At 35.9% G+C, this 15,429-nt stretch overlaps 1 protein-coding gene across 4 annotated transcripts in view; it reads right to left on the reverse strand.

Moving 5' to 3' along the window:
• Window positions 1–15,429, reverse strand: part of pcdh11 (protocadherin 11) — a 168,721-nt gene that overhangs the window by 67,829 nt on the left and 85,463 nt on the right. For all 4 annotated transcript variants that reach the window (XM_008420360.3, XM_008420359.3, XM_008420358.3 and 1 more), the window contains one exon: window positions 644–679. In XM_008420360.3, the coding sequence (XP_008418582.1) occupies window positions 644–679 (36 nt within the window). The remainder of the gene's footprint in view (window positions 1–643; window positions 680–15,429) is intronic.

A 15,429-nucleotide genomic window follows, 5' to 3' on the forward strand; every position in this document is an offset into this window, starting at 1 on the left:
GTACAAAACATCCCAACTCTGAATGGCAACAATGTATTTGGCAAGCTAAGGCGACTCTCTCGATGCCAACTTCAGATGTGTATGTTTAGTGGCCGAGATGAAAAGCTCACAGGGTGTTGGTATTGTTGAAAACATCGAAGAGTCAGAAACATTTTTTGTCATTCACAAGCCGTATCATCATCATCATAATATTGAGCATTGGGATCATGATTGCATATTCCCCTGAAACGCGAGTTATATCTATTGTATATAAACCTTAATGAATGGATGTATGAATGGATGGAAATAATGTTCCAACAATGTCACAATGTTGCAGAACAAAGAATTAAAAAAATAAATAAATACAAAGGATATTCCAAACTTCGTTTTCCTCTTATCAAATAATAAACTAGGCCTAAAAAATATTTCAGTTTTCCACATTACAGACATGCCCTGCCCACATCTTCATAACCAAGCTTCAAAAACTCCGAGCTATTCCTTTAGCAATAAGTGATTCTTATGCAAACATTGAAATTGAACAAAGATAATCGATGCCGAGTTTAATTTCCTATAACTTCTATAGATTATTCACACAGACACACAGATCATGCCTAAGAGAGAACACGTAAAAAAAATAAAAAATAGGAGCATGTGTGAGACTTACATTCACAGAGGTTATCTTGCCAAGTTGACAGGCCTCCTGAAAGACAAGAACAATTCAGCTTGGATCAGTTCCTGGCTTTGATTTTTTTTCAATATTTACTTTGGAAACCGATAGTTTGAGCTAACAAAACAAAAATGTTCTGGGAACATTTCAGTTCTGTTAGAGTCAGCTAGAGTTCACAGTTGACAACCTTACTGATTTGTGATTTTACTGTTATTTTTAAGTCAAAATTGGGAATAAGGGTATATATTGTTTTCTTGTTTTTTTAAATCAAATGCAGAGTTTGGTAGTACAATTCAGTGCTCAGTTGGCTTCCCAACAAAACATGTAAGGTAGTAGAAATCTCAGAAAAATGAAGACTCGGGCAAACCTGACACTCTGACAACACAACAAATACATCTGGCACTTTGATAAAGATGTTTTCTCTGCATTTCAGAGAGGAAAGTGAACAGAATATCAAATGAAGCATCAAAAATTAACAATAAACAGCGACAAGCTTCTAAATTGGGAACAAAAGACACCCGCAAGCCTGCAAAATAGCATCCTCTCTCTCTGGGGACTGAGATAACTCTCAGAGAGATAAGAGTGTTTAATTTTTAATCAGCAATTTAATTTTCTTTGTACTGTGTATAATAATCTGAAAATGCAACTTTATTTGCAAAGAAAATAAAAGAAGTCTGGCAGTGAGGACCCACTTAGTCAAGGGGAGAAGCCAAGAGGACTGCTGTGGGGAAACTGTCACACAATGAACAGGAAACCAGTTCAACGCTTTATCCCACTACAATTGGCCATCACAGGACTCTGCTGCTGAGAGAGAAACACCAACAGCTATCAAACGGCTACCAAAGCTATTCACTAAAAACGAAAGGCTTCATTATGGTAACCAATAGATAAAAAAAAATAAATCAAAATAAACAATCCAAAATGAGACTATCAAATTTCTAAAAAAATAAATAATAAAGTGATGGAGGCTGCATTGTACTTGCAAGACTTATTTATTAAAGAGCAAATAAAAATAATTTCCATTCAGTATCAAGATGCTAAATGACTCATGCCTGTTCATAGTGAACCCGATCATGATGGAGGGCTGCAAATGTTCAAATACGGTTGTTTCTTCCCACACTTGCCATATTCCAGCTCAGTAGGAGGGATTGATGCCACCTTAACGACTCAATGCAATCACTAGAGCTTTCATAAACAGATATTATTTTAACAAAAAAACATTATACACCAAAAATATCTGCACTGTTAATGCTATAATTCCTAAGTAGCATTGGATTCATTTCATACATCAATATAACTGTATATAAACTGGAGTTGTCTGACCCTAAAATGCCCTTTGCTTTGAATATAGAGTGAGATGAAATGCATAGCTGTCATAGTCCTGCTTTTCAGCAAAAATGTTTTAAGAAATCTATTTACCAAGTAGTAGCTAGCTCTGGTGTTTTTGTTTAAGGGTGTGTGGGATTAAAACCAGAAGCAATACAGCCATAAAATTGCTTTTCTAGTTAGTCAAACATACAAGACCATAGGGATTGCCTTTTTGGCTCCCTGTCGCTGTTATGTCAAAATCAATCTGCTAATAACTGATAGTAACTTAGAAGTCTGTGCTATCCATAGACTTTAAATTATTTATCACATACATTGAATAAACAGCACATAACAACCTGTACTGCTGCAAGGTATATTTCAGAGTCAGGTCAATGAACCCTTTTTTTTTTTTTTTTTTTGACTTCTTGCGTTTCCACCTGTACCGACCTTGTATGAGGCAAAAAAGAAAGAAAAAAAAAAAAAACTGAACAACTTAAGCATGTTCCATAAAGTTTTATAAGAAACAATGATACATTTTCAGTTATCTGCTGAAAAACCTCATGAAGATACAGTATCTGTCCACATCTCCCTCACCTACCCAGAATACCAAAAAATATTCAGTTTAGATATTTTTAAATGTATAGGTTCATGCAGGTACTATCTAAAGAAACCCCCACTGGCAGGTGGAAGAAGTCTGCTGTCACGAGAATAAGAAGCATGCAAAGTTATGCTCTATAGTATACTGTATAAGAGAATTTGAGTGAACAGCACTCTGCTGCCTAGATGTCCTAAACTCGCATAGCTTTGACATGTTGAGGTATGTGAAATGCTATAAATACACTCCCTTTGTTCAACATATTTTGTGGTGTTTCGCAATACTTACAGATAATAGACATAAAATATTGTCCGCCAAGTATTTTTCCCTAAGCCTAATTATTTGCTGAGTCAGTGTAAGGGACCAAAAAAATAACACACATCAATGGACCGAAATCAAACGGCTACGTCTGAAGCAGTTTCTCGAAATAAATAATTCCAATAAACTGGTCGAGGTAAACCTTTTGACATCAACATTAGCTTTTTTTGTAGACTATTTAGTTTGAGGACCTCAGATCTATTGTCTAGTTGTTTCTTCAAGATAAATCCCACTTTTTTATACAGACCCTACACAAGACAGAAGTTAAGGCAAAATAGTTTTTGTGTGACTTTTTAAAAACAAATATAAGTGTGTATCCAATTACTACATTAATCAAGGGAATGTTCAAGAATCCCCAATAAAAAAAAAAACATTTGATAGTCATTCTTGAGATTTGTCTATAACTATGTAATATGTTGGGTGTTCCCAAACCATAACTTCATTTTAAATCAGACAACACTGCAATTATTTAAAGTAAAACCACACTCATGCAAAATAACTTTTAATACAGACCTGTTGTTCATTTATTGTAAGAATGCATTTCTGTGTGTGCCTACTGGATACATGAATTTTCCTGTAAGGAATTAATAAAGTATCTTTCATCTGTCTGTCTAGAATTGAAAAGTGCTTCTAGAAGACAACCCTCGAATCTACTGGCTTAAAGTCTTTGAGTTCTCCATTCTGCTCATCACCTGGGTTTGGACATCATGCTTCTACTGCTCCATTTATCCTTGGGTTATATTTCTTATTCATGTATGTATTTACTTGATGCACACAGACAAGGTTGCACAAGGACAGACGTGTTCAAGAAATTTCCAGACTTGAAATTGGTAAAAAAAAAAGAATAAATAGTTTAGTTTCAACACACATTTCACTATGCTAAACAGAACACTGGCTGTAAGGAGTAAGTATTCTTTTTTTTTAAGATCAGAGGGTAATGAGAGAGGGGGAAGACATGCAGCAAATGTTACCATGCCGGGAATCAAACCCGCGACCACCGCCACGAGGACCAAGGCCTCAATACTTTGCCCCTGCGCCACCTCAGCACCACTCCTTACTCTTACCAATGTTATAATAAGAACAAATAACTATTCTTAACCAGCCAATATTTTTACTGCAAAATTAATGAATTTTTCAACGTTTGTTACTTTTCTTGCATATTAAACACGGGCATGTGCCAAGTCCACCTGAGAAATACTCATTTGCATCATTTGACAGGCTTTTTACAACACCATTTTTTACTAGAAACTACCATCAGTTATTCCCTATCTAACTAATGTTTTATTCAACACCAGTGACATGTATTTCATCTAAGAGACTTTGCCAACCAATTAAATATATGATAACGTACATGAGGGATCTGAAAAGCTGACCTATGGTCGCTTCATATTTAGATGGCATTCAAAGTAGTAGTTGTACATTTGATTGTTTGAGACTATAAAGTGTAAATCTCCTTTTTCTACCTTGGCTTTGGTTGGTCAGTGACCTTCTCTCTATGTCTTCCTGTGTTGTATTTCTCTGAAATTAGTAGTTTCAAAGCACTCAATTCCAACCCAGGGAGAGAGTTATGCTTTGGATAAGTGCATTTGTTGGTGAACCACATCAAAGTACTGAGAGATGTCTTAGCGAGCAAAGGCAGTGAAGCTCCAGCCCTGCCTTTGATCACCCCAGGCACTCTGATCATTAAAATATTGGATAAATAATTGATTAAAAACACCAGGCCTTATTGTGCTCTGTTTCTCTATCCAAATGTATCACAATTTTCAGATATTCTGGCTGCTCAATGTATGAGACTGAATGTAGATGGGACTAAAATGAACATCCACTGCAACAGATACATACTGTAGCATTACTGCATGTCATAAGAAGTGTATGGAAGTGATTATTTCTGTTTCTGCAATAATCTGGTGACTGAATTTACTATAGCACAGATGTAGCTCTAGTGTGAACTGGAAGTGCAGCAACAACTCCTCTTCACCAGTAAAGGTCTGAGCCACAGCATGGCAGTTTGCCATAGAGGTAGAATAATCAAAAATCATAGGCAAAGGTAAAAAAAAAAAAAAAAAAAGTGCAATCCAACAGTGCGTAGGTGAGTGGGGGTAGTTAATATTACATTTACTGTGGAAACTAGATATGCAGCATGTAAGACAATGAGCCCACTGCTTTCATATCCAGGATATTAAAAAATATTTCAGCTTAGTATTGGATATGAGCTAATAAATCTGACTCACCCAGTATACATTTAAGTTTAAATTTAGAGCATAAAAAGAATCAAAATATGTCAAAATGCATTTCTGTTCCAACTGAGAGAATTGGGTCAGAGAGCCCGGTTATTCATCTGGAACATTCATTTGTTAAAGTATCTGAATCAGCGTATGGATAGCAACATACTGTAATAGTTATCATGATTATATATTTTTATAACAATTGCTGTGTGAGGTGGTGTCTGTGAGGTCCAAACATAGTAATCACAATTCAAGCAATAGTCAAAGATTAAAAAATTTGTCAGTCACCGTGAAAAAAAAATGAAATCAAATTTTATTTGCTGGATATTGATAAGATATTAAGGTTAAAAGAAATGTAAAAATGTAAAATATACGCTCCCCAAGATATCTACATTTTCTCAGTTTGTGAGAAAATGTATTATTTTAATCAACATTCTTGTCCTTGGCTTAAAAGAAAGTCAAAAATGTAAAAAAAATAAATAAAAAAAAAAGAACATCACTTTTATAAAGGTCAGTTAAAAAGAAATTTACTTTGCCAAAAGTAAAGGTAATAAAATTTAACTACTTAGTAAAGCTGTTTTTAAGTAAAATAGCTAGTGAATATGGGTTAGTTTTAAGATGGAATAAAACAATAGTAAGAGTAAGAGTCTTCCAATTATGCAGGGGTAATTGGATCTATCACCTAATCTGCAAAATGCAGATTACCTCTTCGTATCAACCTGGACCTTTGTAGAAGAGTCGTGATCATCAGACCTGAGAGATCTGGAGGAAAAAGAAGACCGCAAAAAAAAACCAAAAAAAAAAAACGGAGAAATATGCGAGCACATGAAATTTACTCTTGACCATTAAAAAAATATTTTTGTCTTTTGTGCTACAAACTGTTTTCTATTACATTTTTCATGAGTGGGATGTGGGCCCACCCCCAGGTTTGAAGGTTCAGCACTACCATAAAGGGCCGTTTTACTCTTTTATTTTATTTTTTTTGATTATAGTCCAGGGGGTTTTCCAAGTTATTACAGCCACATGCAGGAGCTTATCCGTGAGGTGAGATAAAAGTCAACCGCAAAATTTTAAGAACAATTCTAACATTTCAACGTTAAGCCAAAAACAAATAAAAAATAACGCACAATTATTAGCAGATGATTCAGATTCAAAAGTCCCCCCCCCAGTCCATTTTAGAGAGCAGTTTTGGGTTTGAAAATTGGCAGGATTTTACCCAAGTCTTTATTAAGATGCCACATCAGTTATTGCCCTTTACAAGGTGAGCCCTAGAGTCAAATTTTAAGAAAACTGGATTCTACATGGTCTTTGCTTTGCTGCTTTATTCCGTTGCTTTAGTCCCATGCCACATCTGTGTTTTCCAGATGGTTGCCACGTTATGTTACCTCGTTTCACCTAAGTACACCTGTGCTATGACAGGATTTGTGAAATTGTAAGGTGCTGGTTGTAAAAAAGAAGAAAAAAATAAATGCTTTAAAGATTTTTCATGATGTAATAACTTGAAGCTCTACTATTAAACCCTCTTCTTCCCTGGGGTCCTTATGCTCCTAATAGTTGTAAAATAATGAGATCTGCTGCTTCTGTCTCTACAGCCTCCTACATAGAAGTTTATTTGATAGTGTAAATACCTTTGAAAGTTGACACATGCACAAAGCATAGCAAAGACCTTATCGGCTACGGTTTCTTGACTTGCTGAATTTGTTTTGACTTTCTCCTCGTGGTTCATTGGTTATTTTCACCAGAATCTCCTGTATTCCAGCTTCCCCGCTGCACAAAGTTTGCAAAAATAATAGTCGAGAAGGACTTGTTAGACTTCATTATGCCGAAATGTCAATGCAGCCACAGTTTACCACCTAATTTGTTTATAGAAGGTTGTGGAAAAACACATGGGTTGGCTGTCAAGAGATTTCCCTGCAGATGAGGAAAGATGCGTCTGAATTCTATCAATCGGAGCAAAGTGACAATTGCCAGGCGAGCCACAACACAATCAAAACAAATTCAGACATACGCATGCATAATAAAATAGTGGAAACCTTGGATGTGTGTGCCATCTGCTTATGTTGCACAGAAACAAGAAACGGTAATGCCTCGGCCAAGAAGCACACAGCAGAGTTCAGGTTTTGCATCCCCAGTTCTTCTGGCAAGCGCAGCCTGTCTCAGACACAGTGATAAAACTGTTGCAAAACAAAACACCTCCTCATCAAAAGGGGCTAATAAAGTCTTCAATATACTTAAGTGTAGCCTCAGATAAATAGAATACCCATTTACCTCTGCATTGGTGTTGTTGTCCAGAGTGTATTGATGTTCCTATTGACATTCAATAAAGGAAAACCCTTTCAGCAAACCACAGAGAGCAGTGCAAATCCTGTAAACTTCTTGAGCGAGCACAAACACTAATTTTCCTCCAACAGAATTACAAGATGCCGATAATGTCACTGTGTCCAGACCAGATTTGATTTACAAGTAGACACATTGTTGCCTTTTCATCAGCTTATTATTATTAAGTGGTCTGTGTATACGTTTTTCCCCTGGACAACCCTCTTTCTTGCTTCACTCTCAGTGAGGTATTGATCCTCCTAGTGCACCATCCCCTACTGATTTCATTAGGCCAGCTGCTGTTAATTACTCCACAATCTAACCTTTTGCTGTTTCAATTGGTCCAACAAATTGGGAGAATTTAAAAACAAAGGGCATATAGAAGAGGACAAAAGAGAAAAAGGGAAAAAAAATAAGAAAAATATCATCTACCTTCACTTAACTCGTTATTATGTAGTAGACGACCACTCCAGTAATTGTTGTATGGGACTTTTCATTCATGATGCCATACCAGACAGCTCTAGTGCGGTTGTCTAGGCAGGTGGAAAATTAGACCTTCTTCCCCTCCTCAAATACTCAGGACTTTTCTTATGCAGATAGATCATTAAAACGTATTTTATCCTTTCATGCATATTTATTTACAAGTATCATGTGATGGCCTTAGCAAGAAACTTAAATGTTACTCAGTACTGAATCAAAGTGAAACACCTTGATTTACTGACGCACCAATTTGTCTTCTTAGTGAAGGTATTAAAACGGTGTGATGTGGCACATAGCTGCAAAGTTATAATTAGACTTCATTTAATACCCTATGTCAAGAGATTACATGCGCCGAGCACGGCGTCTGAAGGCATGCTCAAATCACAGGGGATGTAATTGATTAACCATATGAGACTGGGAACCAGATGATGAGGATGAGGCTCTAAATCCATGGTAAATCAATATAGCCACTTCCTACACATCGAGGGATTATTGACAGAAATTACACCCAGCCCTAATTGCTCCCAACAAACAGATACAATTATTTTTCGCCTTGGTGCGCCAACATGTGACGCCGTAAAAATTCCTCTTTTCTCAGCGCCAACGAAATCACCTGCTTTGAGGTGGGATGGCGTGTCGGCCAGGACACATTACAAACCACGCAGGCGACTTTTATGGGATCCGTCAGTCCTATCATGCGACAGCTGCCCTTTCTTCAAGGTTGAGTATGTACTACTAGCGAAGACACACAATACAGGGTGGAAGCAATTCAGAGAACTCCCTTTGGCCGAGATAATAACTTCATCATAATTAGCTTTTGGTGCTCAGGAGTCTTGAATTGTCAGTTGCAGTGGGATCTGGGCTGATTTATTGCTTGATTTAATTACGTATCAAAATTCAATTAGACATGCTTTCAGCCAAATTCAAAGTGAGGTTTGTCAAGCTGTCCCCTGAAAATCAGGAAACAGCTTGAAGGACATCCTTCATAACACAGTGACATCTAACTCAACAATTATCACCTACCCTAAGTCACTCATGCGCTAAAAGAGGATTTAAAACTCCACACTCGTCTTACAATTTTTTTTTTTTTTACCGTACTATTAATGTTTCACATCTCACCAGACATCAAACAGCATCAAATAGTGAAAAACAGGCACTGACTCAGTAGTGATGTGGGGTGAGTTGCTGGTACTTTACCAAGTGAAGAAACATGACAAAATCCTCTGAGGCTGACTACAACTAAGGAGGCGTCTGACTTTCTTTACCCACATCACTCACTGCCTGTTTGCCCTTTTTTGCTACAGACTACACAGGGGGAGAAAAGGGGAGCTGTTTTGAATACGTGCCACAGAATTCTCTAAGAGCTACATTGATCTTTACCACTATGCAAATTTAGGATGTCATGGTTTCAAAGTTAAGAAGCCAAGTAAGAGAATGAATATTTCAGCCAGCGGTAACTGACTGAACCATAGTCCTTTAGCAGTATTGTAAATATCTTCATTGACAGTTTTATTAGGTACATCAAGGGTAATATCATGCAGAACCTTTATTCAGCTCTATGCTATTTTCCTCCTTTTTTGAAGCATTCTGAAATTGAGTAGATGTAGTTTTTTTTTTGTTTTTTTTTATTTATTTTTACATGTTTTCTAGATTTTCCTATTATGTGAACATTTCATTTCACTTCATCATTAAAGTGTTTTATTAGACTCGGATATAGGGCAGTACACGCGTCATTGGAGGAAACTAAAGAAATTTTGTGGACTCATCTTGAAATCACAACATCATCTGAATGAAGAGTGGAGCCTGGCCAACGACAATGCTGTATTTATAGAGGAAAACTTAATATAAATATGCAAAGCGCCGATCAAAATGGGAGATCTTTTTACTGCTTGCATCCAGGCTTCCATTTGATTATTAAGGATAAACACTTAGTCCCTTCTAAGAAAAAGTAAAACTGAACCCCAATCACCATGTTGCCCCTAATTCATAGACTACATTTTTAAATCTCAACTTGTTCTTAAAGAAATTGATTATGTGAACTACTTTCTTCTGATATGTTTAGACATATACTGGTTACTGCAATCAAGGTACACCAAGATTTTATAAAGCTATGCTTAAAACTGCTAAGGTTTTTAGTCACACTGAGCTTAATTCCCCATTAATAAAACCCCAGAGAAAGTGCAGCATGGATGTAGTCTTCTCCTGCTCCTCTACGTCTGCTGCTGCTACCTTTTTCTCTCTTTTACAGAATAGACAAAATAAACTAATTTAAAAAATTCAAGCTGCAAAAACACCAACAAAATGTGTATACACTTAAAAAGAGTGCTACCCATATTTCTTATCAAGGGAACACTCTCGAAATAAATTATGTGGCAAGCCATCTTCTTTAAAAGCAATTCAATTATGTTATTCAGTTTTGCTGTCATCTAAATACAGAAAATTGTGGTATTTTTGTCATTGTACTGTTAGAAACTCATACTGGAAGATTTCTAATTATGTTTGGCACCTCTATTAATAGCAGCATGTCACAATTAGCCTCTCTTTCCATGTTAGTGAAGGTAGTTACTTGTGCAACATGTACAGCTTCGAAAGATTAAGAAAATACTTGTGAGGCGCATTCCGAGAAGGTGAGCCAGCGATTTGTCCTGAAAGAAACGATGCGACAGGGATAAACCACTTAATTGTGTATCCTAAATAGAAATATAATATAATTCTAAATAGAAATCTATGTCAGAGAATCCCAGCGGGGAATAAATGCTGTTAGAATGGAACACCCTTTGCCGCTGCCCAATTAGCCAAGTGGGGGACCAATGAAATTCTTATTCTCAGGGTGTCAAATAATGCAGGTTCATGAAATTGTTTCTGAGAGAGGAACAAGGTGTTCTTCAGTGTCAGCATGTTGATACACCCGCCCCAGCAAGCAGGAGTATTACAGCGGTGGAGGTGGTCTTAGTCCAGGGATTTATCATGCCGAGACCGCAGGGTGAGCATCTTTCAAAACTTGTAAAGAAAAAAAAAAAAGAAGAAAAAAAAGTAGACTACTGTGCAAATGCCTCTGAATGATTCTGTAGGTTTTAAGACTTTAAAGGAATTCCTTTTTTACATTTAAATTTCGTCTTTCCCTTCATTGTATTTTTTTTAGGGATCTTGTCTCTGATCTTTTTAAGTGGTGAGACTAGCTTAGGAGATCTTTTTAATGTTCAGGGTGATTAACACTTTTGACAACCTAGTATGAATTTATTGAATTCATCTTTTGTCTTTTCATCATCACAACAGATGATAATAGTCCTGCTGATATGATGCCATTGCTAAACTGAATCGGCTTAGTTGAATCATGAGCCATTTCCTTCCTCTGGCAGAGGCGGAAGTTGTTGTGGGTAAATGTTCGTGGTAAATTTGTTACGACATGAAACATTAACGTGGATGAAAGCAAAATCTTTGTCCAGTCTTTGAATTGAATAAAAGTAATAATAATCAGAAAAAAAACAACACTTTAACATGTCACAAATCAAAATGTTGTCCCCGTATATATTAGGAGTTTCAACAGTTTTGCACAAGCTGAACATCAAATCAAGTGTTGCTATTGCCGATAATGTGTTACATTTGGTTATAAATGAAAATGAAGCCATTATGTAAGTGGAATAAAGATGAATACCTTTTTCAATGATGTCAAACTACATGCTCAGTTAACCAGAAATTTTTGAACTGCTCAACCCCCACTTGTCCTGGCTGTGTACACAGCGAGTCACAGCAGCTTGACTCAGTGTCTGTGGAGAAAGCTGCATTAAACAGGGAGGTGCACAGAACAAAGTGATCACTAAGTGTACTATCAAGGAGGAAATATGGAAAAGAGGATGGGTAGCCCACTTGATGTGTCAAAACGTCATTATCAAGATTCAGCAGCACTGTGAATTGTTCATCTGTTTGATCTGTCTCCCACTGAAATATCTGACAGTGTTCTTCATACAGACTGACAGAGGTATTGTCCATAGATTGTGATGTGCAGTGACACACTGAATCGCAAGCTCGTGTTTGAAGCAAAGAGTCTGTCTCACTGTCAGTCAGTGACAAACAAAAAGCACAATGATGATACTGATTAATGACTCCTGAAACATCCAAGGGACTGATCTCCTGCAGAGAGGGAGTTGCTTCTGTCTTAAATTTAAACACACAGATGTTAGCTGTAATGTTATTCAGTGGAAGTCATCTGGGTCTCAAAATGTATTCACTGTCATTTTTCACATGTTACCACAGGCATAAAGATTTCACAAAGCCTCTGAAAAATTAACAATCCAAATGTCTGTGGCCCCATTATAAATTCCAATGAGGACAAAACAACATGAAGTGATAATAGTTTAATAATGACTGAAAATAACAGTCTGCTCTTGCAAATGCAAAGCTGACAGGTCTTATTTAGGATCAACCTTATTTGTATGTTTAATGAATTCCTGCATTAAAGTGACATTTTTTTCTAAATTGTAAGATTAAATCCACAGTTAATAAATATTTGCAATATTTGTTTGGACATGTAGATTGCATGAAGAACATAGTATGTGGGTTTATTTTGTCCAAACAGTACATCATTGTACACAGAACTTACATTTTGTTGATGGGATAAAGTTTAGGTTTTAGCTAAACATTTTAAAATTAATATACTTTCTATAGATGTTTGTCCATTCTCAAATGCTTTAAACACTGTGCACCACTTTTGAGTACTTCTAACCAAAAAAGAAGATTTTTATGTTAAACAGTGAGTCTGGTTAAGGAAAAAAAACTGAACTGTGACACAAATACATTCACTTTAGTTTGCCAAAGACTGCATTGTCATAGGAGTAAAAAATGGCAGCATAATGGCTTTCTGCAATACAGTAACAAACTACAACCACAACATGGTTATCAGTTTAACATTTAAACATCTGTTTAAACAAAGAGCTGCTGCTTTTACATTCAAATATATGACAGATACAGAATGAATTGTGAATATAAGTATTCAAAATATTCTTACTTAGTTTCAGGAATACTTTCAAATAATTTATTTCATTATTTCAATCACTAAACTGTATCCACACTAATATTCAGCGTTCCTAAAATACATATTTAAAAAAAAAAGCAAACAAAGAACTAGATTTATATAGATTAAAAATATCACAAACCCACACAAGCTTTCACCGTTCCAGCAGTACAAAAGTAGATTTTTAACTCCTCAAAACATTTCATCATCTGCGTCTGTGAAAATTCATTTGAATCTAAGCTTACTTAATATCTAATAAAATATTTCAAAACACATCTTACTTCTTCTTCTCTTACAATGGTGACTTCTAATGAGGCAAAGAAAACTATTTTGCATCCCGTAAATGATAAATGGTCTGCACACAGGAAGATGTATTCCTACTTGAATCACACACTGACCGTGTTGAGTTTTTCTGTCTGTTTCGAAGTAGGCCTGTCCTACTACATTGAGATTCATCATTAGAACAAAGTCCTCCTCAGTGGCAGAGTTATTTTAGGCCCTCTTCCACCGCTGTGCACCAGAAACATTTTGGTACAAGGCAAATGTATGCTGCGGGATGTCTGTCCCATGTGTTTTTATTTTTGCCCAAATATCTTGCTGTTTCTCTGGCCGCAGTCAAACACATTAACATATGTTCTCACAGTGCACAGCACTGTTCTGCATTGGTAAATGCCTTATTACAGCAATACCCGCTTTGTGCTCTCCCATTGAATATCCATAAGTAGTAAAACACAGCTATATCTACCCACTCAGAACAGTAGGGATGCGTCTCACGTGACAGGGGGCCTCCTTAACATTTAGTCAGAGGCCGTCTTTGTCAAATTGATATTCCTCCCACTCACAGTTATAGCAGGTGGTAATAATGACAAATAGAGGCAATACTGCAACTGCATGGTACATACTGAGCATAATAAGGTCATCTGTTGGTTATGTTTTTTTTTCCTCTTGTATTTATGCCTTTTTAGCATGCACAGTCAAATTCTCTCAGTATGACTTGCATCTCTAAAGACTTTGCCTGTGTGAAATATGCAAAAGCAGAGGGCGAGAAAAATATCCTGAGCAATGCAACTTGTTCTTGCCTTGAGAGCTTACATGGTTATAATCATTTCAAAATTCAAATTTCCTGTCATCATTTCAATTTCCCCCCCTTTATTTTTTCCCCTTGCGGAAAGGTATTTCAAAGATCTGAAATGAATTTACCCAATATTCGTTGTGTTTTGCAGCCAAATAAATAGAAAGAGGTGGCTTTTGTTTGTACCGTCTCAAATCTCAATGATTTGAATGAAACTTACATGTTTTGGGATTTTCTCAACAAATGCATGTAATAAAATGTTAATGGGATGAAAGTGTAAATTGATTATTACCGACAAGTGTTGTATATTGTGAAATCAATGAACATGTCCACTTTTCTATTCGTGGAATTGGCTTCCAAATAATTATACAAAGGCAAATACATTGATTGCCTAAAACAGTATTGCTTTAAACAGGTGTGTCTGCAGGTCTCTGTTGAATAATGGTATTCATTCTTAATTTGGGTCAGAGACAGTCATCGGTTTTGAGAACATATTCCAAAAGAATGTACATAGAAAACAACAGAGACTTTTATTTTTGCACAAACAACTAAGATGGGCATCTGTGTCAGGACACATTGCTGCACTGATTTATAATGGGAGGAAAAATAATCGGGGATACATAATTGAAATGTGAAGGCATTGAACAAAACTTTGCTTATAAATAAAATCATTACAAGAACGTTTCTTCCAAGACCACATCTACGAATTTTTAGTTTTTTACGATCAATGCTACATTCATAACTCAAACATTTTACACTCTAAAGCTATTTATTTACCATGTTTGATTTTTAAATTTTTCTTATTGGTTATTATTTCTTCTTTTGTATCCATTTGTCTACGGATTTTTCTTCTTACTGCATTTATTAAAATGTAAAAAAAAAAGATTAAAATACTATTGTCTGTACAAACTGCACACCTATTTTGAAAGAGAAAGAAACTAATCATATGCACACAAAAGCGTATCCGAATGCTGTTCTTTTAGTGTATTCGTCATTATTGGCCAAGCATAACAAAAGGAAACACAGAATGAGGCCAAGCCAAAGTCTTTTTTTTTCTTTCTTCTGAACTGTGGATCATATGTATCAGTTTATGTACTACATCTTAAATATATTTTTTTACCATTGTTTTCATTTCAAATTCTTAAAAATAAATCAAATCTGATACCAATAAACATCTAAATAAATCTAGGAATAAAGTGATTAAAGTGGAAATTTCTGAAACAAAGAAAACTATACAATGTTAAAAAAACATAAGAATGTTCTATGCTTATAATGTAAGATTTAGAATTTCTGCTCATTATGGTCTAGCATCAAACAGCTATTATGCAATAACATATCTTATTATACATTACACATTTTCATATATGGCCTATTTTGCGCAGCTCTGGATCGTAATAAAACAAAGTTATTTTGACTCTGGAAGGAGAGCTGAAGAACACAGAACAAACATATCGCCAC

The sequence above is a fragment of the Poecilia reticulata genome, chromosome 10, assembly GCF_904066995.2.
Source record: "Poecilia reticulata chromosome 10, P_reticulata-male-v2, whole genome shotgun sequence".
Lineage (NCBI taxonomy): Eukaryota > Metazoa > Chordata > Actinopteri > Cyprinodontiformes > Poeciliidae > Poecilia > Poecilia reticulata.